This window comes from Azolla caroliniana, unplaced genomic scaffold (assembly GCF_043228905.1).
Source record: "Azolla caroliniana isolate FFs.n. ecotype wild unplaced genomic scaffold, voAzoCaro1.0.p SCAF_12, whole genome shotgun sequence".
In the NCBI taxonomy this organism is placed as follows: domain Eukaryota; kingdom Viridiplantae; phylum Streptophyta; class Polypodiopsida; order Salviniales; family Salviniaceae; genus Azolla; species Azolla caroliniana.
This window is the reverse complement of record NW_028230447.1, coordinates 20,165,236-20,192,377: the sequence shown is the minus strand read 5'-3', so window position 1 is coordinate 20,192,377 and position 27,142 is coordinate 20,165,236. Positions and strand designations below refer to the sequence as shown.

The 27,142-nt window shown below is 36.7% G+C and overlaps 2 protein-coding genes across 7 annotated transcripts; both read left to right on the top strand.

The window, feature by feature from the left end:
• Positions 1-1,882: 1,882 nt before the first annotated feature.
• On the top strand, positions 1,883-12,651 carry LOC147857431 (DNA repair protein RAD51 homolog 3-like). The gene is made up of 10 exons (XM_087328659.1): positions 1,883-2,047; positions 2,673-2,762; positions 3,622-3,744; positions 3,853-3,886; positions 4,353-4,423; positions 4,502-4,671; positions 4,778-4,825; positions 10,002-10,133; positions 11,955-12,021; positions 12,160-12,651. Exons 1-10 carry the CDS (start codon positions 1,930-1,932, stop codon positions 12,330-12,332), a joined length of 1,026 nt encoding a protein of 341 aa, XP_087184785.1. The 5' UTR covers positions 1,883-1,929; the 3' UTR covers positions 12,333-12,651.
• Positions 12,652-16,355: 3,704 nt separating this feature from the next.
• Positions 16,356-26,343, top strand: LOC147857430 (RNA polymerase II C-terminal domain phosphatase-like 1). Of its 6 annotated transcripts, XR_015530580.1 has the most exons (20): positions 16,356-16,961; positions 17,267-17,848; positions 18,423-18,902; positions 19,027-19,237; positions 19,327-19,484; positions 19,565-19,635; positions 20,764-20,869; positions 21,679-21,771; positions 22,126-22,758; positions 22,854-22,914; positions 22,996-23,114; positions 23,203-23,256; positions 23,350-23,446; positions 23,670-23,917; positions 24,045-24,116; positions 24,206-24,271; positions 24,503-24,579; positions 24,715-25,689; positions 25,986-26,088; positions 26,193-26,343. XR_015530580.1 is itself a non-coding variant. In XM_087328242.1 (17 exons), the coding sequence occupies exons 1-17, from the start codon at positions 17,573-17,575 to the stop codon at positions 24,818-24,820; spliced, it is 2,928 nt and encodes a 975-aa protein (XP_087184368.1). In that variant the 5' UTR covers positions 17,020-17,572; the 3' UTR covers positions 24,821-25,763. The 6 variants fall into 6 exon arrangements, 2 of the variants coding, with proteins under 2 accessions (XP_087184369.1, XP_087184368.1); XR_015530581.1 differs by lacking the exon at positions 16,356-16,961 and having other exon boundaries at positions 17,019-17,848; positions 22,854-22,899; XR_015530578.1 differs by lacking the exon at positions 16,356-16,961 and having other exon boundaries at positions 17,020-17,848.
• Positions 26,344-27,142: the final 799 nt, after the last annotated feature.

Below are 27,142 nucleotides of genomic sequence, written 5' to 3'. Positions count from 1 at the left end.
TGAGTGGGACCACATGGGGTCTCGAACCAAGGAGGACGTTAAGGTTAGGAGGACTCAAAAACATGGGGTCGAAAAGATCTAGGAGTAAAAAAGGATTAGTTGATATCAAAGAAACGTGTCGAAGGGAGGAGTATGTTGAAGAAATCCCTATAGTCAAAGAAATCACATATGTCAAAGACTCACTCTTGTCGAAGAAAGGAGTAAATCGAAGGTGATGCACGAAGAGGAGCAAACGCTTGTGAAACACGAAATCGCGGGGGTTCGCCAATGTGAACTAAATCATCTTGGGCGCTTAAACAAGAGAGATTAATCACGTGAATAATGCAACGAGTATGAGTTTAAGACATAATGACCACTTTGAAGGCCGAAGAATACACAATTACAAAGAAAAACCCTTTTATAAATTAGGGTTAATAAGTAACAAAGGCGAAGGGGTTACAATGGTGGCAACCTCAAGAAATAGAAGTGAGAGGAGCAAAGCTTTAGGTGTAGGTGAGTCAAGCGGGCCATGAAGACCACGAGTACCTCTCATGTCACTCTATCCTCCCAACAAACAATTGGTGTGTTTGCTTGTTGCCTCCTCATTGCTTCCACTCGAGATTTGAAAACTTATATAAAGAAGAGTCGAAGAAGAAAAGAAAACCAAAGAAGACTCCCCCAATTGGCAAAATCGAAGTAGACAAAGATGAACATTCCCAAGCTCCCATTAACACCGAAGAAGACCACCCCAAAAATGAAGAATGAAGGACCCATGCGCCTCATTGCATTAAATGCAAATGTCCCTTTTCCCATAATAGTCGGCAATGGTTCAGTTCGGTTTTAACAATTAGAAACCATAGTTTTAATGGTTTAATGGTTTCAAAAAAATTTTAAAACAATATTTTCATTTTTAAGCCTAATGTCTCACATTTTAAAAAAATCTTTAAATTGTAGAAAAATTTAAATTTAAAATAATAAATTTTTTTAAAATTCAACCTAAGTTGAAAATTGAAATTGAACCACAAAATCGCGGTTTTAACGATTTAATGGTTTAGATTACTTTTTAACAGTTCGATTTACACAATTTCATGGTTTGGTTCAAGTTTCAAAAATTTTAAATGGTTCGATTTTGACACTCTCAAACCAAACCGAACTGTTGTCGATTATTATTTCCTCATATAAAAGTTAAATTAATTAAATCAATAAAAATCCATTAATTTAATAAACTACATATTAAGGTAAAAAAAAAGTAAACCAAAAACCTGTAAACCTAAGTTTTAGAACCAAACCGAACTGTTTATAAAAAATCCAAACCAAACCATTAAAAAATTTTGGGAACCAATAAACTGTTAAACCATGGCTTAAGGGTTCGGTTCGGTTCGAACCGAAACTGTGTCCATTGCTAGCCACATCCTCGAAAAAGGGATGCTTAAAGCCTAAACCCTGAAGACCGCCATGGCGTATTAAGCTTAAATCAAACTAATTAAACATCCAAAAAAACAAAAATATGTACATTAAATTAAATAAGCATTTAAGTTAAATTTATTAAATCAATAAAAGAAACTTTAATTGAACTATTAAGGTAAAAAAAAAGAAAGGTTAACCAAAAACCAATAAACCCAAGTTTTAGAACAAAACCGAACCGTTTATCGAAAATCCAAACCAAACCATTAAATTTTTTTTCGGAGCCAATAAACTATTAAACCATGGCTTAACGGTTCGGTTCTAACCGAAACCGTGTCTATTGCTAGCCACATCCTGGAAAAAGGGCTGCCTAAAGCCTAAAGCCTAAACCCTGAAGACCGCCATGGCGGGGGCTCCGCCACCATTGCAGAGAGAGAGAGCTTCTGAAAGGAGAGAAGAAGCTCAGAGACAGAGAGAATCAGAGGAAAGAGAAGAAGCTCAGAGAGACAGAGAGAATCAGAGGAAACAGGTTCCCTTGCTTGGGCCATGGAGGAGGTGAACGCAGTGTGGCCTTTCCCTGTCGCCCTTCGCTCCAAGCTCGCCGAAGCTGGATACCGCTCCATCGCCTCCCTGCTCTCCACTGCCCCTTCTGCACTTGCTCGAGGTAAGTCAAAATACGGAAAAATGAAGTTCGTCGTCGCTCGCGTCTCTTATTTCCTGCATTTCCCCGTTTTAGGTCTCTCTTTCCACTTGTGTTGTTTTTCTAGGGTTTCTTTGAAACATCTCGGTTCACGATTTCTTCCGATCACGTGTTTTTAGGTTTTCGTTTTTCCTGTTGAACTGTGTGTTTTACGGATTTTTTTCTTCTTAAATACACTGTTCATGAGTTCCATTTTCCATCTTTGTGTCTCGGATTTCATCGCGTTTTTTCAAAGCTTAGGCCATTGGCTTTATTCTGCATCTCTTCTTCTTTCTAGCATTTCCTGCAGAATGTGTTTGTCACCGAGTGTTCTGTGTTTTTCTTTCTGAACCCTGTTTTACTTTATTTTCAGCATATTTGTTCAAAGCTTAGGTTTTCACCGTTTTTGTAGGCACCTACCCCTACGTGTTTAGGATCTCACCGTTTTCTTAGGTTTTTACTAATATTTACGTACTGCACGCCAAGTGTTTTCATTGTGCATAGTTTTCTTTTGTAGGTTAAGGTTCTCACCAAGCTTCTAGGGATCTACTCTGTGTTTAGGTTTTCATTTCCTTTTGTTTTTCTGACGGCTTTCACTTTTCTTGTCTAGATATTCAAGTATCTCAGGAAGAAGCTCTGCACATCATCAAGTCCTTACGGGGCATTGGCGCATCCCCGCAGAATCAAAGCTTACTTCGTGGTGAGATCACAACTTACTCCCTGGATTGTTGATAAAAATCTGTTTCTTTTTTGGATAGCCTAAATGGGTTTAATAGGATACCTGTTATAATGCATGGAATATTTATGATAACTTTGATATGTTATTGTCTATTATGGCTGAAAGCCTAAACAAATCTGATCAGATTATAGATATTAGTCATGCTGCACAAATGACTAAGTGACTTTTACCATATATAGTCTTATAGGTTATAATGCAGAAAAGTCTTAAGTAACTTTGAGGTGCATGAATGCTTTGGTGTCATCAATCTTGTATAGCCTTATAGGCTATAATACATGAAAGCCTAAGTGAATTTGAGGTGCAAGAATGCGTTAGGAACTTCAATCATTTATAGTCTTACAGGCTATAATGCATGAAAGCATTATTGAATTTGATCTAATATCAGCTATAATGCATGAAAACATATGTGACTCTGATCACGTACTGGTTGCAATGCATGTAATCCATGGTGATTTTGATAAGATATTGGCTATAGTATCTAAAATGGAGTCACTTTAATCAGGTATTGGCAATAATGTGCGAAAACCCAAGTGACTTTGGCCGGGTTTTGGCTATGATGCACAAAAGCCTATGTAATTTTGATCAGCTTTTGGTTATAATGCACGAAATCCCAAGTAATTTCGAACAGGTGTCAGCTACAATGCTTGAAAATCTAAGGGACTTTGCTCAGCTGTAATGCACAAAAACATAAGTGATTTTTGTCAGATATCGGCGATACTCCTCAAAAGTCTTAGTTTCTTAGATTGGATATCAGACATAATGAATGGAAACCCGTGTTACTTTGATTTGATATCAAATATAATAGATTAAAGTTTCTCAGGTGGGAAAACAGCATGGGACTTGCTTTGCTATGAGAAGGCACGAAAACGCATAACCACATCCTGTGCAGAACTTGACTCATTGTTAGGAGGAGGGATATGTCTCAAAGAAGTCACCGAAATTTGTAAGTTTATCATTGAAGAAATCTTTTAATATTGATAAGCTTGATGAGGAAATTCAATTTCTTCCCTAGAACATGCCCTTAATTAAAAAGGGTGACCTTTCGGAACAGGTGGTGCACCAGGCATTGGTAAGACTCAGTTCGGGTAAGAATGCTGCAAACCTCTTTTATTCTTGCATTGTCTTTTATGAGGCAATATTTGTGCTTTAAATTCTTGGATTGTGAGATAATTAAACATCTTAAATCCATGTTTCGAAGACAAATGTTTGTCAAAAACTATTGTAATGATATCCAAATCTAGAATAGAGTAAGAAGGAAGCTAATATATTTTCTTTAGCATTCCCGTTGCTTGGGCAAGGATATTGTTTTCAACCCTTGTGTAGCAAAAAATTGAATTCATAAAGCCATGCTTTTACGAAAATTAAATTAATTATTAATGACTAATGCACTGATCTCGAAGGAAGTAATGTTTGTCCATGGTGAATGCAATATTAGAAATATTTCTTTAGACTTAAACCCATGACCTTAAGGTGATAAATTGTGAGCTTTACCTTGTTTTTGGATTAGTGAAACGAATAAACATGAAAACATGGTAATAAAATCTTTTCCAGAATGCAATTAGCAATTAATGTGCAGATTTCCAAAGATGGAGATGGTGTTGGTGGAAGTGCTGTATACATAGGTGGTGCATCTTCTACTTGCTCTTCAATTATTCATGGTTGTAACTTGAGTGTGAATGTTATTATTTATTTGCTAACAGATACTGAAGGCAGCTTTATGGTTGAGCGTGCTTCACAGATAGCTGAAGCATATGTCGCACAACATCATTTTCATCGTACAGGATACTCTAAGCTAGTGGAGGAATCATGCAATGTGGATAAGATTCTTTCTAATATTTACTACTTCCGCATTTGTGATTCTACTGAACAGGTTATTTTGTTTTCATTGCAAAATTTAGTCTAAACAAGTGTATGAATCTTGCAACAATGTTGATAAGATCTTTTACTATTTCCTTATTTGTGGTTCTATTGGGCAGATTGCAGTTGTGAATCAACTAGAGAATTTTCTCTTAGAGCATAAAGAGGTGCCCTTCTTAGTTCTCTACTCAAATGGTTGGTAAGTCTGGTAGTACAGATTAGCTTATTGGAGAATGAAGATGCTTGTTTTGTTAGGGAACTCTAGGATGAATTATGGGGTCTATCCACTCAAGTGGAGCCCACAACTTTGTAATCCTATAGTGCAATCTCTAGAGATTGTCAACACCTATACTTAGACTATAGTGAATTTGTCTTGGAACTTAAGGTTCCCGTGGTTTTTCTCGTTTTGGGTTTTCCACGTTAATATCGGGTGTACTTTGTTTTTATTTTCGTTGCGTCTGATCTATATATTGACTTGGAAATCTGAGCTAATCCTGACTCAGTTTAGTATTCTTAACAAGTGGTATTAGAGTCGAGGTTCATACCTTCTGCAAAATTTGGAATATTGATGAACCACTAGGTGGGATAATGAAGCTTATCAAATCCAACTACTCTATATGGAAGTCCAAAATGAGGGTCATGCTAGTATGCAAGGACTTGTGGTTGCCCATATAATATGGTATGAACAAACCTGAGAAAATAGATGCATCAACTTGGGATGTCATGCATTTAAAACATCTATAGACACAATGTTTTTTGGACATGAGTCTATATAACAACTTTGGTGATGAAACCAAAGCAAATGTATTATGGAAGAAAATAGAGAGATATGAAACCAAGAATGCCTTGAATAGATAGAGTGCTTGTGTTTAGAAAGATGGTAAGACTAAGATATCAAGATAGCTCTAGTATGGCAGAGCATTTGAATGCATTTTAAGGGCTAATAAATCAAACTATTTCCTTTAAAATACCTCTAGCAAATGAGGTATTGCCTTTATTATTGTTAGGCTCTCTCCTAGATAGTTGGGGAACACTTGTGGTGACTCTTGGGAGTTCAACACAAAAGGAAGAGCTAGCATTGGACACGCTTAAGTTGAGCCTTCTTAATAAAGAAGCATAAGAAAAGGAGCGCGAGCCCAACTATGAGCATAAGGCCATACTCAAATAGAGGAAGAAGCCATACTCAAGGCCCACAATATAATAGAAATAACTCTAAGGGGAGGTCTAAATCTAGAAATAGGAAAGACTCTAAGAAAGATTTTACATGTCATTATTGTGGTGGCCCGAATCACTATGAGAGAGATTGTTGGAAGAAAAAGAGAGACCAAAAGAAAGAAACCACTAACAACAAGAAAAATGATCCTATAATGGCCACATGTAATGGTGATATTATCATTGCATGTGATGATGCTTGTGTCTGTTTAGTATGCCAACATACCGACTAGATTATGGATTCGGGAGCTTCGTATCACATTACCCCATTTTGGGAGATGTTTATGTCATATGTCGGTGGTGACTTTGGTAGAGTCAAAATGGCCAACCATGGTGTGATAGAGGTTGTTGGCATAAGAAATGTAATTCTAACAATGGACACGGGTTGCAAACTCATGTTGAAGGATGTTAGGCATGTACTCAACATTCGGTTGGATATTATTTCTGCTGGTAAGCTTGATGATGAGGGTTATACAAATTCCTTTGGTGAAGAAAAATGGAAGCTCACCAAAGGATCTCTAGTTATGGCAAGATGTCTAAAACAAAATTCTCTATATCTAATGCATGCTATGGTGTTTGGTGGAAAGGTGAATGTAGCCGACAAGGATGTCTCCATTGAGCTATGGCACAAGAGACTTGGGCACATGAGTCAAAAAGGACTTGAGGTGTTAGCAAGGAAGAACATCCTACCAGAGATCAAAGGTATGCATTCAGAAACTTGTGTTGATTGTTTGGCGAGAGACAACACATAGTTGCCTTTTGGCGTTTGCCCCCAAAAAGAAAATCTCAGTCATTGGAATTGCACACAAATTTGTGTTATATGAAGGATAGAACCCTTGGGAGAGCATTGTACTTTGCCACATTTATTGATGACTTCTCAAGAAAGTTGTGTTGCTTTGCATTAAAGACTAAAGATCAAGTGTTCAAGATCTTTAAGAACTTCCATGTAAGTGTGGAAAGAGGAATTGGGAGAAAGCTAAAATTTATTTGTGCCGATAACGATGGTGAATATCAGGGACACTTTGTGCAACGTGAGCATGGTATCAGGCTTGAGAGGAGTGTTTCCAAAACACTTTCAATACAATGCTGTGGCTGAGAGGAGGAATAGGACAATTCACTCAAAACTGCCTAAATCCTTTTGGGGTAAAGCAATGAGGATTGCAGTCAATTTAACAATCGGTACGAACCGAACCGTGAAACCGCGGTTTCAACAGTTTGGTTTGGTTTAGGTTTAGGTTTTTTTAAACGGTTCAGTTCGGTTTCAGTTTGGTTTCAACAATCAAAAACCGTGGTTTAAATGGTTTTAATTTTTAATTTTTTTAAAAACAAATTTAAAAATTTTAAAAAAAATCTAAAAATTTGTTTTTAAACAATCTTTTCATTTTTACACCTTATTCTCACATTTTAGGAACAAAAATTCTAAATAATGAAATATTATAAATTTTAAAAAATAAAAAATTTGGCCTATGTTGAAAACCGAAACCAAAACCGAACCACGAAACCGCGGTTTTTACGATTTAATGGTTTAACGGTTTCGCAGTTCGGTTCGGTTTAGTTTAGGTTTCAAAAAATTTTAACGGTTCGGTTTGGATCCTCTCAAACCAAACCGAACCATTGCCGATTGTTAAGTCAATTCACTCAAAATTGCCTAAAACTGCAATCCTCATTGCTTTATCCCAAAAGGATTTTGGCAATTTTGAGTGATTTGACTTAACAATCCTCTCAACCACACCATTGTGCTAAGGTCTTTTTTGAACACTTCTCTAATCTTGATACCATGCTCATGACAATATTGCTCAAATCGACCCCAATATTCACCGCCATTATCAACACAAATATATTTCAGCTTTCTTTCCGTTCCTCTTTCCACACTCACATGAAAACCCCTAAAGATCTCGAATACTTGATCTTTAGTTTTCATTGCAAAGCACCATAACTTTGTCGAGAAATTATCGATGAATGTAGCAAAGTATAATGCTCCCCCAAGCATTTTATCTTTCATATAGCATAGATCCGGATTCACCAATTCCAATGGTTGAGACTTTCTTTTAGGGGGCAATTGTTGAAAAGCGGCCAAACAATCAATGCAAGTTTTTAGATGCATACTTGTTATTGCAGGCAAGATGTTCTTCTTTGCTAGAACCTCGAGTCCTTTTTAACTTATGTGCCCAAGTCTCTTGTGCCATAACTCAATAGAGACATCCTTATTAGCAACATTTTTTGCTTTATTGGACACTATAGCATGCATAAGATAGAGGGAATTCTTTTTGGAACATTTTGCTATGATTACAAAGCCTTCCATCTTCTTTCACCAAAGTAGTTTGCATAACCCTCATCATCAAGCTTACCCGCAGAAATGATATTTACTTGAATATCTGGTACATGTCTAATATCCTTCAATATGAGTTTGTAACTCATATCCGTGGCCAAAATTATATTCCCTATGCCAACAACCTCTATCACACAGTGGTTAGCCATTATGACTCTACCAAATTCACTACCACCATATGATGCAAACATCTCCTAATACAGGGTAATATGATACGAGGTTCCCGAGTCAATGATCCAGTCATCTGCTAGAGGTATGTCTAAAGAGATTGTTTGATTGATCAACCCTTGAAATGCATTCAGGTGCTCAGCCATACTAGAGCCATCTTGGTATCTCAGCCTTACAATATTTTTGAACACAAAAACTCTATTCAAGGCATTCTTGGTTTCAAACATACTCTCTATTTTGTTCCACAATACAATTGATTTAGTTTTATCACCAAAGTTGTTATATATACTCATGTCTATGAAGTATCATATGTATGCAGCTGTTTTTAAATGCCTAATGTCCTAAGTCGATGCGTCTATTTTCTTTGGTTTGTCCGTACCACATTGTATTGGCAACCACAAGTCCTTGTATAACATGTCCCTCATTTTGGACTTCCATATTGAATAGTTCGGTCTGGTCAACTTAATCATCCCACCAAGAGATTCATATTGTTAACGTACGAGATGTACATAGAGTTGAGTGTGAAGAGGGTGAAAGAGTAAAGTGTTTATGTGTATGTGTAAATGTGCACAAGTGTAATTGTGAGTGTGAGTAGATGCCTATGTGAACACATGCACACGTGTGTGCATGTGAACCAGAATTACCTTAGACCACCAACATAACGAATGACAGACACAACCAAAACAGAAATCAGATTACACCAGGTTTTATGTGGAAACCCCAAATCGGGAAAAACTGCGGAACCCTTAGGGTACCAAAACATTTCACTATGTTCAGAGTACAACCTCTCTAGTTTTCACTAGAGGAATATACCTCAAGGCAATAGCCTTGGTAACAATCTTCACCCGATTGAGTGGAAAGAACAACAGAAAGACAGAATAATGCAGAACGTGAAAACCTAATTATAGACAGATAGGAGAGGTGCACTCCAGTCATTGGGTACGAGCTCCTTGGTGGCACAAACATCCTCTTATAAATCTTTATCTCCTCATCTGCAATACGATATCACTCTCACTCACGCTCTCGTGCTCTTTCTTTCTTGTGATCCGAGTCATGCTCTCACTCTCTCTGTTTTCTCTCATAGGCACGTGTTCTTCTTTTGTGTTTGCTCTGACTGACGTTCCCTCCTTATGCAACTTCTACATATATCTGCCTCCTTCTGGCCCTTAGCTGCTTCTTAAACAGTTCTTAGCTGTTAGAGCCGGCACTCAGCCGGCTTTGAGTTATGGGTTCCACTTGAGTGGAAAAACCCCACATGTTTATCTTAATATCACGTGAAAAGAAGCTTAAAATTCTAGCTTGGGACTGTGTACAATAATGAGGATGACGCCAAAACTAACATTGTCAAACAATGCCTGAATTGCTGAGATTTAGCACTGATTAGTGTTAAAAATTGTAATGATGCTCATTACTTAGGTTGATTGTGTATTTGATTCGTGTAAGCACATTATATACCATTACCTAGCTGTACTTCGATGTCAAAGGCTTAAATGTCCTGTTGGATGCAATACCTGACTCATGAATTAACTATTATCTCAAACTTTAGATACCATTCTGCATGAATTTAATGGTTTTTAACTCTAAAGTTGAACTTTGATGAATTGAATATGATTCAGTTGCAAATCTGATTTCAGGTAAGACTTATAGTAATTGACAGCATCACATTTCATTTCCGACATGGTTTTGAGGACATGCCCCTACGAACAAGGATACTTGGTAGCATGGGACAAAAGCTTATGCACTTGGCAGAACAGCATGAAGTGGCGGTAAGTGACATGACAACTTTTCATCATGATGACATCTTGTTCATATATTTGGGGTGTGTTCAACTAGAATCATGTTTGCGGTAGCATGTACAATCTAGCTTCTGCAAGTAAATTGTCCATATACTTGGGGTTTGCATTCAACTATAAGAGTAGATATGAACTCAAAACTTATCATTAGCTTGCACATTAAAGTATATACGAAATCCAACACAAGATTAGTCACTAGAAGTATTGCAAGAGTTTGGGAGTTTTGTTAATATCGGTTGTTACGGGCATGACCATAAATTATCCCGTGGTAAGTTTGTACCGTAGTATTTTATACACATGGATAAAGTGTGAGGGTTGAACAAGAGTGTAAAGAAGGGACGATTATTTTTAATCCTAGGAATTGAGACAACCCATAAGGGCCAAGTGTGAACTTGCTTGGGGGCCTTAGGTCATTTCGTTGTGAACATGGCCATAACTGAGGTTAATATGCTCACTTGTCCCAAGCTTTAATGATCAATGCAAGTTATGCCCAACATGAGTTCATCTAAAGGTATGCTAACATTCCGATCTAAAAATCACAAGACGGTGCTCAACTTGTATGTTGTAGATGGAGTATGCCATGATGTGAATGGGTTCCTTGATTCCATTCGTCCATCTCTAAGAAGTGGAGATCTTGAGAAAGTTCCAACACCATTTTCCATGCAGCTAATGTCACAAGACATTGCAAGGTTAAGTATACATTTTCAAGTCAACTACTTGGATCCCTTTCCTCGCCCCTCTACGTAAAGCTTATGTTTTGGCTACAACACCTAATCTTCGGAATAGATTTGCTCCCCTCATATGGATTTAGGTGTATGGGTGATTAGTGTGAATGACCAAGGGGGCTTGCACCCCTATGTATTTACCCATCTTGTAACTATTTAACCCCCTTTTGGGGAATGAATGAAACAATGAATATGTTCCCTCTTAATCTCTCTCTCTCTCTTTGGCACCAACCCCCACCCGCAATGATTCTCAACATCATCCTAACGCACCCCGCAATGATTATCATCCCATCATCATTAATCTCGCAATGCTAATCATCACACGCATCGTTCATTACCATCTTGATTAACATTATTGTCATCAACCCTAGGCCTAAAACCTATAACACTTATTTTGGCACATCGGGAGAGAGAGAGAGAGAGAGAGAGAGAGAGAGAGAGAGAGAGATTAAGAGAGAACGTATTCATTATTTCATTCATTCCCCATAAGGGGGTTAAATAGTTACAAGAGGGGTACATAGGGGTGCAAGCCCCCTTGGCCATTCACACTAATCACTCACTCACACCTCTTCTTATTTGTCCACATGCACACACCTCTTCTTATGTGCATGTGTTTACATAGGCATCTACTCACACTCACAATTACACTTGTGCACAATTACACATACACATCAACACTTTACTCTTTCACCCTCGTCACACTTAACTCTACGTACATCTCGTACGTTAACACATACATGTTCCAATCTTGCGGAAGGTATGAACCTTCGTTATGATACCACTTGTTCTAGCTATCCTCATCAGACACATCATTCAACTACATCGAGACTCTGATCTTGTTGTGATCAAACTCTTTTAGCTAGCGCGCCAATACCAAGTACGACTTGATGCCACGGTGGTGGTATGGGACGCTAATCAAGGCTTGAATCTATCTCGATCCTTTCGTTGGGGGGTGGTCGGGTGGATCGACACCTTCTTTCTCTCTCTTCTCTTTATAACTATTCTATATTTCCTTATCTTATGCTTACATTAGGACTAAGCGCTAATGTTGGTGGAGTGGATTTCGCAGATAGTAGCCATGAACCAGGTGACTACAAAATTTAGTGGAGGTTCTTCGAAGCTAGTGCCAGCGTTAGGTAATGTTATAAAACAATTTAAGTGAAATGGTGATAATGCTGGGTTCAGATCTGTCCATGACTTTTTCTGTTCTACATAGTATGTCAGTGCATATATATGTATATGATAATGTTAATGAGACGTTTAGTTTTGCACAGGTGAAAGCTGGTCACATGTTTGCACAAATAGAGTGATTTTATACTGGGAAAATAAACAAAGGTACGCATACATATTTAAATCACCATCCCTCCCTTCGGAGACAGCCCCGTTCATGGTAACTCCTGAGGGTATTCGTGGCAATGATTGTAATAAACGGTTAAGAAGCTCATAGATACTCCTTGCAGTGTGTGCCCCAAAATGGAGCTTTATAGATTGCTGGGTTTTTGTAGTATTAGATGCTTAAAAAGCTCACATGGGAACTGAGAATGTAATGAGAAATGATCAAAGACTTGGGTGTGGCTTGGTGAGAGGGTGGTGCTATGAAGTAAAGAATGAACATAATTGAACCCCTGTAATAGTGGCAAAAAGAAAGGTCTTTATGGGCAATAATGAATTATGGTAAATAGGGTTGGAGGTAGGGAGATTTGTAATTAAAAAAAGACTTGTTTGTAACTAAACTTTCTTGAATATATCTATTTAGTTATTTCAGCAAGATGGTTTTTTCTATGATTTCAACCATAGATTGACCCATGCGAGAAATTCGTAATATTCGACATCCTCAATATTCGTAAAATTCAACCCCAAGTATATTACAGAACCATTCGTTTATTTATTTATTATTTAAAAAATAATTTTATATATTATATATAAAAATATTATTAGTCTAAGGTCCCCTTTTTAATGTCAAGAGACTAAAAATAAAACAAATACTTCAAAGTTTTTCATCTATTATAATTTATAAGAATACTATTAGTGTGAGGTCCCCTTTTTAATGTGAGATAAAAATATAAAATTTTGTGAGAACCATTTATTTATTCTATTTATTTTACATATATTTTATTTATTTTTTGTTTTATTAAAAATTAAAACATATACATCTTGATAAATATTATAAAAATATTTTTTTTTGGAAAAAAACAAATATATTTTAAAAATATTATTAGTGTGAGTTCCCCTTTTTAATGTGAAATAAAAATATGAAATTTATGGGAACCTTTTATTTAGTTAATTTATTTACATATATTTATTTATTTTTCGTTTTATTAAAAAATAAAACAAATACATTTAAGTTTTATATATATTATAAAAATATTATTAGTACGAGGTTCCCTTTTAATAACGGATAAACATATTAATTTTTGTGGGAGAGTAAAGTGGGAAATTAATGAAACTTTTATTTATTATTTATTAAAAATAAAACAAATACTTTTTAAGTTTTAAGTTTTCCATTTATTATATAAAAATATTATTTAGTGTAAGCCTCCTTTTTAATGTCAAGTTAAATATCCCATATTTAATGTGAAAGTCTCTTTGTTAAACAATATGATATATATATTAGAAACTAAAAAGTAGGAACTCTTTTTTTTTCTTTTTTTAACGAATTTTTTTTCATGTATTCTTATGCGTATTCATATGTATTCGTATGGTAACCCCCACGAATGCGAATATGTCAATCTATGATTTCAACAAATATGAATACGTGGTTTTGTATCAATAATGTGCAATATTTGCATGTCAATTTAGAAGACCATAGACATGTTTTTCATTATTTAGATTCTTTCACACAATGATAATAGATGTGATAATAAGTTTTATTTTGCATCAGATAACGTATGCTATGAAAGTTGGCTTGAAACACCAGGAAAGAACATTTTATTTATTGTAATCAAAAGCCACGCATATTGGTATTTCAGAAATTTGAGGAAAAGAACATTAAGATTCTATGCAATATAAATGCTTAAGTTTTTAAACAGGTTATTGAGCTGTTGATGGTATCCCATGAGTTAATGAAGTGTATGCTATTCTATATCTTAAAATTATATTATCTTGTTTATGATCTGTCTAATTTCAACACGTTTGACTTTCAATCTATAATTGGATGATATGTTATAAATGGTACATGTTTCTATTTGTTTGGGCTGTAAACAACTCCACAAGTTCGTTGACAAGGGAGTGTATTCATTTATATACATGCCTTGTGCAAGAATGTTTGGTGAAGAGAATGCATATTGCTTGAAGGTGCAAATATGTATCATTTGCTTTGTACGCTACCTTCACTCGTGGCATATGATTTGAAACCCCGTGCAAATAATTATCTGTCACATTGATGTTCGTTCCATGATGCTAGTGTAGACTTGAGATGTGATTGCTTTTAACCTTTCATTATGTGCAAGAAATTGTTGACAATGTGATTAAAACATTCATATAAATGTGAAGTCTCTAACTCAAAAAATTTACAATTGTTTAACACCTTCTGTTTGCATTTGGTTGAGCTATTCGTTGACTTGAAAAGATAAATGCAAGCATATGAAATGGAAATGCAAAAATAAAATTTATCTAATTGTAAAGAGTTTGGGATCATGGTGCTATTTTGGAATCACTTGGATAGTAAGTTAGGGACACGTCACCTTTCTTGATACAAAAACGCAAAAAATAACCTTTGAAGGCATTTGGAGGTAGAGTTTTCTTTAATGCATATTGAAAACAAAATTCTTTAATGTGAAGAAGAGGAAAATAGCAATGCCTTTCCACTTTGAAAAGGACATTGTCCCCCAACTAGGTTTTGCACTCAATTATTTTGGTAAATTTGTGGGTCATCATTAAAGCAAGCCAATCCTAATGTTGTTCATTGAAGGTAATGTTTGTATCCAATGTGTTCAAGGAATGACTTGGAATGTTGTTTGAGATCATGACTATGGTAATATGTTTAAGAAACTCGATTGTGGTGAGAATCACTGACACACTTGCAAGGTCCCTCTGGTATCATTATCTCATTAGATACAATGGTGTGTACATGACACATGTCAAACTCTCTTTGATAAGCCTATCTTAGTAAAATGTCATAATATTGGCATCATTATGTCATTAGATACATCATACAATGGTGTGTGGATGTCACATGTCAACCTCTCTTTGGTAAACCTATCTTAATATGCAAGTAACTTGTATTGGTCAACCATTTGGATGAACTTGCTTCCTAACATAGCTTTTTTTAGATATATTATTGGATGCTATGTTGTCTCCTCATTCTTAACATCACCCGATTAAACAAACAACACGGATGTCATCATTACAATATTATTACTAAAATAATATTTATGTTATTACACGAACTTGAGTTATTATTACAATCATGTATGTGATACACGAGCATGCAAGGACGAAACTAGAGTTGTGGACCAACCATATCCACAATTTGATGGTGTTCTCCTTCTTGATGGTTTACACGAGCTTCCATTGCTCGATAGTTTCAACCCTACCCTAAGGTCTTGGGTGATGGATCATATGTCTATTTGAGGTTAGATCACTAGAGGTTGCACATATGTTCATCTTGGTTCAAATGACAAATGCATGGTCATTAAAAAGACAAATATTTTGAGATTACACATGACCTTATTTGGAAAACAATCACAACTCTTAACTCATCGTACTCAATCGCGCAATGACAAATTGAGGAACACAAGGATTTGTGGGTCGGGCGCGAGCACTCGTTTGGCCTTGGCACAGAGTTTTGGTGAGGCCAACAATGGTCAGCCATGCATGCGTGCAGATGTGGCATCAGGCAAATGGGTGGTATGGGCATGTGGGTCATTCTTCCTATTTCTTCTCTTTACACTTTTTGGTCACGTCATAAGTGTGTGGTTGCCCATCTTGTGATCAACTACTGTATGAGGGTTCGAAATACATATCAAGCACAAAGCTCTAGTAAGGCCGACAATGGTCGGCCATACACGCACGGAGATGTGGCATCAAGGCTCATTCTTCCTTCTTCTTCTCTTTACGCTTTTTGGTTGTGTCAGAAGTGTGTGGTTAACCATCTTGTGATCAGTGGTAGTGTCTGAGGGTTCGGAATACGTATTCCTCGAGTCCATGCACACACAACAAACATTTTTTTGTCCATGCACACAGAGACAGAGACACGGACATAGACACACATAGAGAGAGAGATACACACACACAAAGAGACGTACACACACACACACACACACACACAAAGACACAAACACCGACACACACACACACACTTTTTTTTTGTCCCCTATTTTTACCGAATTGTTTTTAATTAGTTTTCCTTCATGCTTGAAATCTTGTATTTATTTATTTATTTATTTATTAAGTTTTGGGTTTTTTTCTTTTTCTTTTACACAAATTGTGAATAAAAATTGTGATTTATATTTTAACAAGAGCTTTTCCAACCTTGCCTCTGTTTGTCTCTGCTTCTTTAAGCTTTCTGTGTTTCCATTGTATTTTTTAGGGTTTCAGATCGATCCCTGTCACTGAAAGATCCGTCCATCCACACGATTATGGCAATCACGTATGCAGAGATAGAGACCAACCGACCGACCGACCGACCGGCAGATAGACAGACAGAGATAGGTAGATAGATAGACATTAGATCGATAGAGATAGAAACTTGCTAAACGAAACACCAAGCACAGAAAGTTTGGTTCTCCCTTTGATTTGGGTTGTAGAAAACCCCACAATCTTTGATGTAGTAAAGAAAACCCTACATTTTTGTGATTTGGTAGAGGTTGATCCCATCAAAAGGACCCAAAATTATCTGCTTGTGGTTACGTTTTGATCGCCAAAAAGAAGAAATCAAACAGAAGTAATCATCTTCAAAGATTGAGACCTTTAAAAATCATTAATTAGGAATTTGGACTGGTTTTCTGTTGATTTATGTATGATATTGTGAAGTGGGATGTTCGTAGTGATATATTTTCTTCATAGGTGAATATGCCAATAAGGGCCATAGCAAGAGAGATGGGCTTTTCGAGTTAAGATTATATTTTTTGAAGAGGTACGCAAGTCTTTTTGGTGTTCACACGGGATTTTAAATTGAACATTCTTTAACATGGCTAGGGAGCTGTTTTCTTGAATATTATCACTGGAATTTGAGGCTTTGTTATCACTTTCATGTTTGGCATGCCAACAAGGTTCTAGAGAAGTTGTGGAGTGAAAGGATTATTTTGCATGAAATGTTATGGTTTATACATGTTATACTTATGGAATTCTCTAAACATATATTAAACTTTGGAGTGAAGTGGTTTTTGCTTGAACATCATCATGCCAAGCCTTTAAAAGAAGGAACTTTTTTTATAACAGGCATGCAAGTTGGGGTCTTTACTTGAAACTTTGTATTGGTAGAGGTCTTCTTGATTGCACTCCAAGATGACCTGCAAATTAAAAATCTAGGCCCTCTTGCATGAGCAGCTTGATAACATGCTGGATTTGAAAAAAGAAATGTCTTGATGAAACACAAACTTAAAATAATCACCTAAGTAGTTTACATATTGTAGGGCACAAATTCGTTACAAGCATTCATATGTTCTTCCTTGTATGCATACAGAGGAGATTTTTTTCGAATGGTTCGACTAAGTTGGTAGGTCTTGAATAAAGTTGACTTTCACCATGGGACAGAAGGATGGGGTTGTAGCTAGGCTACACAATGATGATAAATTCATCTGCGATGTGTCAATCTCTCCACAAAGCAACCGGATACCTTTTGTATCTGGTGAAGATCTCAGGATCTCATCATTCTCAATCGCAAGTGATCGTTGTTCCCCATTGGTAGTTCTCCGTACAGTTGCAAGTGATGATATGGTGTTCAAGATAGAACCTCTCGAATCTTCCACTGAGTCGAGGGAAGTTGAGGTGGTGCATTCTGCATGCCTGAAGGAATTAAAGGTAACATTATTATCCTCCAACAAACACTAAACTATTCAGCTACTTTGATTTTTCTAACTCTTGATGTGGTGCTGGCGGAGTGACTCATGAATACTGTGGATGTACATGAATCTTCACATATTTTTCTTGTTTATTTGAAGATCCTTACTATGATGTTATTCTCTATAAGAACGGTTGTTTTGGGTTATTTTTGTGTATTAGAAGTAGCCTAATATCCATTGGCTTGAGACTGTGGCTTAAGTAAATAGCGAGAACCGGAACCAATTTGACATTGATAAACGAGAACAGTTGACATACCAGTAGTAAATGGGCATTTTCTGGTATTTGTGGAAAGAAACTTCAAATGTCAAGCCAATCATAGCTCATAGACATATGCATCAGGTCCTAATATTGATGAGACTTGCATTTAAGTATCTCACTTTAAACCGAACTAATTTAGATAGGTTATGTGCATTTGGGTGCGTCAGAGTCATGAAAGTACAAATCACATTTTCCACCTGATTACTTTCCTTTTCTAGCTAATATATAATTTCATCATTTGTATCAAACTTATTTGTTGACTTTTGTTTTTCAGACTGCTGTTATTTATATGCCAGGTGGAATGGAGCTTCATTTAGTGGCGATGAATGTGATAAGAAAGTCAAAGCCTTACTTCTGGGGTTTTGTGATTACATCTGGATTGTACAATACTTGCCTGACCATGCTCAACTTGAGGTGCTTAGCTCTTGTTTTTGATCTAGACGAGACTCTGATCGTTGCAAATACGATGCGATCCTATGAAGATCGTATCGATGCTCTTAGGTCTAAACTCAAAATAGAATCAGAGCCACAGAAAGTTTCAGGGATGTCTTCTGAACTGAAGCGGTACATGCAAGATCGGGAAATGCTCAAGCAGTACATAGAAGAGGATCGTGTGTGGGACAATATTGGAGAAAAATTTGTGACTGCCAATGTGGAAGTGGTTCCATCTTCCACCGAAGGAGGTCTTCCCCTTAAACGTCCTGTAGTTAGATTGCAAGACCGTGACATGATCTTTACACGCATCAACCCTAATGTGCGTGAAACAAACCTTTCTTCAGAATTTTCTTCAAGTACTGGCACACTTTAATTATTCTATCATAAGATGTTGAAATAATGATCCACTTCTGTAATTCTATGTAACATATGCAATGGTGTAGATCCGGGATACGAGTGTAGTGGTAAAACTGCGTCCAGCTTGGGAAGAGCTTCGAAAGTATTTGACTGCCAAAGGTCGCAAGCGATTTGAAGTTTTTGTGTGTACAATGTCTGAAAAAGAATATGCACTAGAGATGTGGCGATTGCTTGATCCAGATGCTGAACTAATAAATAGAAAGGAGATGATAGATCGAGTAGTCTGTGTGAAGTCAGGTAAGTTGGGACAAAGATCTTCATTTTGTGGTTGAACATTGGTTTTTTTACTTTGAATTTCAATATGTGCATAATGTTTAACTCATCAGGCTCAAAGAAATCTTTAACTAGTATGTTCTCTAGTGGGAACTGCCATCCAAAAATGGCTATGGTTATCGATGATCGGCTTAAAGTTTGGGAAGACCAAGATCAGCCCCAAGTACATGTTGTACCAGCTTTTGCACCTTATTATGCGCCACAGGCCGAGGTATGTTTTAAGCTGATTTTATCATTACAAGGTTCAGAAATGAGCTTGCATGATGACATGGCTTGGTTTCTTCATTTCAGACAAGCACTCCTGTCCCAATCCTTTGTGTTGCTAGGAACGTAGCTTGCAATGTACGGGGTGGATTTTTCAGGTTAGACTGTTTTCCGATATGTGATTGAGTAGGTCAGTTCTTTGTGGCTGATCTGGATATCACCTTGTTAACATGGGTTAATTTTGAATGCTGATTTACGTAACTTCACCTGCTCTGCAATGCTGGTTGTCTGAATAGAGATGCCATAATAACTAGTTCATCCTGTGCATGAGCCCAGCAATAAAAGATATCCATATCCATTTCTTAGAGATGACTTCTCACGAAGTGTAGATTTCCACTTCCCTTTATGTACACATAGACAGACTTTCCATGGGTCTCATATTGTCAACGGGTTTGGCTGCAACTTCGGCAGCTTGGCCAATAACATGCAATACAAGACTGTTCTAGTTCCTAATATTAGCTACATATAGTGACCAAATTGGATTGTTCCCCTCTTGGGATTTTTCGTTTTTCTTCCTCATGTGAGAGCTTGAACTTATTCCAGTCAAATTTCTTGTGTTTGTGGTGTGGGAAGTAATGTTCATACTTGGCCTCAAATATATTCTATATACAGCTGGTAGCGCCTCCTATAGTAGCATTAAGAACAGTTTTCTATGGAGCACCCACTTTCACGTAGCCTCATGTGTGAGCCACGATAACTCAACCATTCTCTGCAAGACAGATCCTGAGACCAAGGAGCATTACACTTGTGATTGTACAGTATATTAGGAGATCTGTGGGTGATTGCACTATATGGTTCCCTGTCCCCACCAGGAGGTGTTGACTAAGCACTGTGATTAGTCTGTGATCAGTGTTATTTATACACACTTATAGCGTAAGTTTGCAAGCCCAGAATATTCTTGTCTTATGAAGTTATTTTGCAACCAATTTAAGATGTGTCTTACAGTCACTTGAAAATATATCTACTGTCAAGGGGATTAACACCTATGAAATTATTTTTCAACCAATTTAAGATGTGTTTACAGTCAACTGTCAAGGGGATTGGCACCTAAGAGGCATTGACTAAGGTGTCATTAGTCCTTGACAGGGAGCATGTCCTCAAGAGATTGGACTGGTTCTTATATATATTACTGATATTTAACTTTAGTATTTTGGCTGTTTTTGTACAAATTGGAATACCTTTTTTCTAGATTAAGTAACTTGCTATTTCTTATGAGAAAATTGCAGGGATCTTGATGAAGTACTATTAAAGAAGATGGATGATGTGGATTTTGATGCAGAAATTTCTACTTTGCCACAACCACCAATAGTCAGTAATTATATGATAGTAGAGGTGCAAAGATTCTCTCTCTCTCTCTCTCTCTCTCTCTCTCTCTCTTCCCCTCGCTTTGGAGACATCTCCATTCTGGATCGACCTATGCTAGAGATCTTTCGAAGACAAAAGCTACAATATATCTAACTTGAGAATCTCACATGTGCCGAAAACCAGATTCCCTCGTCTCTTTTTATCTTATATACTTTTATATTTACAAAGTATTATTTACTTATTTTTTTATATTTGTTATTCTCAAAGACAAGACAACACTTAAGATGTAATCTCTTGTTTGGTCTTATAGGCCATTTTGACCTCATAAATGACGTTAATATATCTTTCTTTCTCCCTCTCTTTGTCTCCCTATATATACATATATGCTAGACATCTAGTTTAGTGGGAGCTTAGATGGTTACAGATGAGTGAGCAATTTTTATTAAATGACAATGAAAATGGATCTCCCTCCTAAAACGGACCAGTTAATCAGGACTTAAAAAGCCACTCGTATTCACATCATTCTATGAAATGAGTAGAAACTGAGTTTCTTGGTTGTCTTTATGAGTCTACTTCCACCCTTAGCTAGCAGTTACATGGATGGGGATATTTAGTAGTCATTCCTTATGCCTCTGGAAACATTGATCTAGTATGTAATGCATCACAGCAGCTAATTGTTCTCCAATGATTGACATACTGGAACATTTAGACTCTTTATCCTTTGTAGATACACAATGCATAATAGTTTGCGAATTTGGTATCTTGATTTTTTTGCTAGATATTATCATTGATGTTGTATATTAGCATCTTATATAATAAAATTTACCTTGTTTCAGGAAGACAATGGGTTTGCTGCTGATGCTACCAATGAAAAGAAGGTGTTTCTAGATGGCATGACAGATGTTGAAGTTGGGAAAAAACTAGCAGAGGTTTTGTTAATTTTTTTCATGTGAATTTAAATACAGATAATTGATTCCTATCATATTGGGTCATCGAAGATAATTAGAATTTGAATCATATATTAGTTCAAACTGCAGGAGAAAAGTAACGTATCTGAAAGCTAAATTTGTCTGATGAGACAGTAGTAAGAAAACAATAAATGAAAGATATGATTCAACTTATGACATTTATTATCGCCATCTTTACATGAATTTTATGCTATATATAATGGAATTGGCTGTGAGAAACTTTAAAAACAGTGTGTATGATCTTGATTTTATTTATTCATGTGATTTACCTTTATCATAACCTTTGTGTGCATTTTATACTATGTACATATACAGGGAATGTCAAGCAGCTCTACACTTCTACCAAGTGTTGTGGCTGGAAGTGAAGGCGAAGGACAGAGACCTGTACTGCATCCACCTATGCCGTTGCCGTTGCCGTTGCCGTTGCCGTTGCCTTTTGTCCCCACAGGTGTATTTCCTTCTCCTATGCTATTGACCACAATGAGACCCCTCACACCACCTGCTGTTGAAAAACAAGAACTGTCCCGTTTCCCAAGTGAGATGCTGACAGTGATACCTCCCACACCACCGGCATCCCATCATTTTGAACATTCCCGACAAGGCTCCCCTATACGAGAAGAAGGAGAGGTTCCAGATTCCGAGCTTGATCCTGACACACGAAGAAGATTACTGATTCTGCAACATGGACAAGAGACACCACAATATATAGATACATCTCATGGGCCTTCAACAGTTCCATTGAAGCCAATTTTGCATGTAACAGTACCAGCACCGGCACCTGCTGGTGGTTGGCTTGGAGCTGAGGAAGAGATGAGCCCTAGGCAAGTGTCAAGAACCTCATCTGGAATGGTATTAGAGCCAGAATCGCCATCTTTTGCAAAGCAACAGTCTCATAGTCCCCCGTTCTATGGCAGTTCAGAGTTTGTGGGTCATGATGGAATTTCCCAAGTATATATTTATGACCCCATGAAACTTGTATAGATGATTTTACATGGTAGTTTTTTTCCCCAGAGTGGTTATTAAATTTCTTCTCATTGAAATAGGTGTACCCTCGAGATGAGAAACAAAGACCTGATACCACATTTATGGGTCAGTTGTATTCAGGTTATATATTTTCACGATTTCAACTTGCATAATATATTGTGTGTTTTCTGTAGTTATAATAATAAGCTGTGATGTTTGCAGAAAGTGACAGTTCTTCAGTTATGAATCAACGAGTTCTTCAGATGAGGCAAAATGTTGGATCAAACATGTCAACTCCTGTAGCTGTCTTACAGGAGATTGCTCAGAAGTGTAACACAAAGGTAGACTGTCATCTCATTGCCATACAATCAAGCATGTCCATGTCTCAATGCGTTTTAATTTTAAGATTTCTTAACTTTGGTTTATCAGTTGGAGTTCAAATCATTATTAAATACAACAAAAGAGCTTCAGTTTGCTGTAGAGGTATTATACATATTCTTTGTACTATCATTTACACTCCTGAAGTCCATATATTACGTGGATAATCTGTTTTTTGGAAATTGTGGAAAACTGTAGGTTCTTTTTGGTGGTGATAAGGTAGGAGAAGGCATTGGAAAGACAAAGAAAGAGGCCCAACATAAGGCAGCTGATAGTTCTCTGCGATTTATGGCTAGTAAGTATTTTCATTTACTATTTTCTTCATTATGCGCACAAGTTCTAAAATCAAATTGTTTGCTTTTCTCTCATAATTACTCAAGGATACGTGTAATCATGAACACATTTTTCTCTTGTTGCTGCTTATGATTTAACAAAAGTGCTTGTAAATCTTTATGAGGTGTCATAGGCCATCACGGTCTTTTAGAGACACTAATATATCTCTCTCTCTCTTTCTGTAGGCCAGTTCATATCCCATCCAACACAAGCTATAAATGTACTTGGTCATGGAAAACTAATGGGTTCCTATTCAAATGATGAATGTGCACCCAGGTGGAATACAAGGGATCCTCGTTTTTTGACAGGATTGGGGCATCCCATTGGTGATGAAGCCATGCCATTTGTGTCTAGTGTCTCAGGGCATACAAAGTATGTGCCTTTCACTGAAGAAAACAGAGTGCAGAATCCTATTACAGATTTGAAAGATTATGTAAGAATGGTTTTCGTTAGCCTTTTGGAAACTTGAACTTTAGAAAGAAAGATATATTAACGTCTTCAAAGATGTATTAGAGAAAGTACATATAGTTCAAAATGGGAATCCACCTTTTTTTGTGCAGTGTACGATGGGGGGAATGAATGTCATCTTTAATTCAGGTTTGTCTGGTTCAGAACAAGGACATGTTTGTCAGGTAACTTGAAGTGCCTCCTCTAAAATTAGGAATTTCAAGATGGACTACACGAAATTATAAAACTAGTTCTAAACGTAGTTTGGTGATAGGTTGAAGTTGCAGGTCGAGTGATGGGGAAGGGTATTGGAAGTTCTTGGGAAGAAGCCAAACATAAGGTATGACACAAGGCCAGGTTTCCAATTTTCTGTTCAATCAGAATCAGTCGTTATATGTCCACTTATAACCAGGAAGTAAAGAATATATATGTAAAAATGCATACTTTAAAAGCAAATAGTGTTGATGGCCAATTGATTTTCTTACACCACATGACAATTCTGATAAGGCCTTTTGTACTTTTTCATATAAAGCTCTACTTTCTAATAAATTTTTATTTATTTATTGGACAGGCAGCGGAGGAAGCACTATGGTCTCTTCAGGTGACATCTCAAGCACGAGGACCTCAAAAAAGGATGAATTCACCAAGGTGCACTTTTGAACCACCACTATATTCTTTCTTGCTTATCTTTACAAAAATAACATTGAAGAGCTTTCCATTTGACACCTGCCCTGGCATTTTTTGGTGATAAAAAATAACAAAGCATCTTCATTGTTTTTTCAGGTCTCCACCTCTTCAATCGAACAAACGTATGAGATCAGGTGAGGTTCCACGGGGGTTACAGCGGCCGCCACCATCACCTCGTGACCTTTCTCCGAGACGCTTTTAGATGACAGGGTGCCCTATCGAGTGGATCTTTGTGCTGTATACAATCAAGTCTGACCTGGGATGAGTTTGATGACCAATATACGGTATTGCGTGGACCTTTGGACTCTATACAATCAAGTCTAATCTGGGATGTGTTTGAGGACCAATGTACCCCACTTTGGTGGAATTTTGTGCTCTGTTCAAATCAAATCTTGAGTTGGAATGAGTTTGATGGCAATATACCCAATGGGTAGACCCTGTGCTCTATACGTGATCGAGTCTTGAGTTGCGGTGAGTTGGTTTATCCATAGAACAAATCATGGCTGAGCCTAGCAACCTCTGAGTCTTCCGTAGCTTTACAATCTCTCCAAAAAATCCGATTTACCAATCTCTCACAAGGTGCGAAAAAAGTTTGTGAAAGAGGCACAAACAATTAACTCACTATGGATATGATAACAGCAGCCATCATGTATGCACACACAGAAAGCAAATTGCCTATGAATGTTTCTGGGTATCTGTAACACACAGAAAGCAAATTGCCTAGTGAAGATTCGCTACTCTACCCAATGGATTCTCAAGTTTTGACCAGAGAGGATGTAATCATTGCTTTGGGGATCTCTTTGGAAGCTGTGAATGGAAAGTTCTCATTGAAGTGGGTAATTATTTTTATTTGTCTTTTTCAGTGCTGAGTTGGTCAATTCAGTACAGAAACATATATATGATGTATTTGAGGCCTCCCATATACATTTCAAAAAGAGCTGAAAATGACATATTCTGAAGTTGTAAACCTCATTCACAACTGAAGTAGCTGAGGGTGAAAAAAGCACCATTTTATTTACATGGACAAAATCAATCATCTGTCAGGAATAAATATACTGCCATCGTTCACATGTATGTTTCGATGTCAAGGACTCTGCATTTTTTGCTCCATAATCAATGAAGAGAAATTGACTTTCTCATTTGAATTTAGGTGTATCTCTTTTTACCAGTTGATTTTGCTGGAATCTTTCTAATTGGAGTTTAAGAGAAGACATTCTCATTTGCGTGAATTTCATCTGTCAGGAATAAATATACTGCCATCGTTCACATGTATGTTTCGATGTCAAGGACTCTGCATTTTTTGCTCCATAATCAATGAAGAGAAATTGACTTTCTCATTTGAATTTAGGTGTATCTCTTTTTACCAGTTGATTTTGCTGGAATCTTTCTAATTGGAGTTTAAGAGAAGACATTCTCATTTGCGTGAATTTCATCGCCAAAAGGATCAATCACCAATCCGTCTTCACAAAGGTCTATTTATTTAAAGATATAGTCTCTAATGATGAAGACATGGATTTTTTTGTTAATTTGGTTGTGCTTAATACTTCATTTATATATGTCAATGATATGACCAGGGATTTGGATCTTACTCCTACGACTGAGGAGATGAAACAGGGGATAGTACAGCTTAATATTGATGTAATGATGCATGAAGAAATTGGTTGAATGGACATGAAAGTTCATTGTAGAACCAAATATTGTACTAAAGAATATGAATATATAGAATTTGGTAGTCTACATGAAAGTTGGTGGTTGTCAAGTGTTTCCATTTGTATCGTAAATATTTAATTTTTTTGTTCAATGTCGTCACACTGATTTGATTGTTTTACATGATGATGATGCACATGATCTAGAAGAAATGAGGTGAATGTGTACGAAGTCTGTCCTGGACAAGCCGCGAAGTCTGTTCTGGAACATTATAAACATCAATCAAACTTGTATCTTGACACAAATGCTTACCTTGTTAATAGCACATCAATATCACACAGGTCAGGGAAACCAGTTAGTTTTTTGGGTTAGAAATTTATTAAATGTTTGATTTGCTCACAAATGTTTACTGTTGGAACATCCAATCAATCCACCTTGAGGAATTCAGATTGTGTAGTAAGCATGTTTAACACAAAGTAGAATGCTATGGTAGCTTTCTAGAAATAGGCAAATTTCAGAGTTCAGTGTGAAGACAAATAAAATTGCTAGAATTTGGAGTAAGCTTGGAAATGTCGTAGTATATCAAATGCAAATTGGCTTTTTTATGAATTCCATTTATAATTGGGAATGCTCAAATGGAAGTGATTAGCTTTTCATATTTCTAATTGATATATCAAGCAATGTAACATGCATAAGGCACAAGACCACTTACGGTATTAGCTTTATACCAACAATGATGCCATTCAGTTGCTGCATGCAATGTTTGACTTTATTAAATCCAACATCCCTCATTGGAGAGGTCATTTATAGTTTATTGAAGATGATGCGATAAATAGGAAGAGGTTCTATTGATTTCCTATAGTGCATCACCTCTATT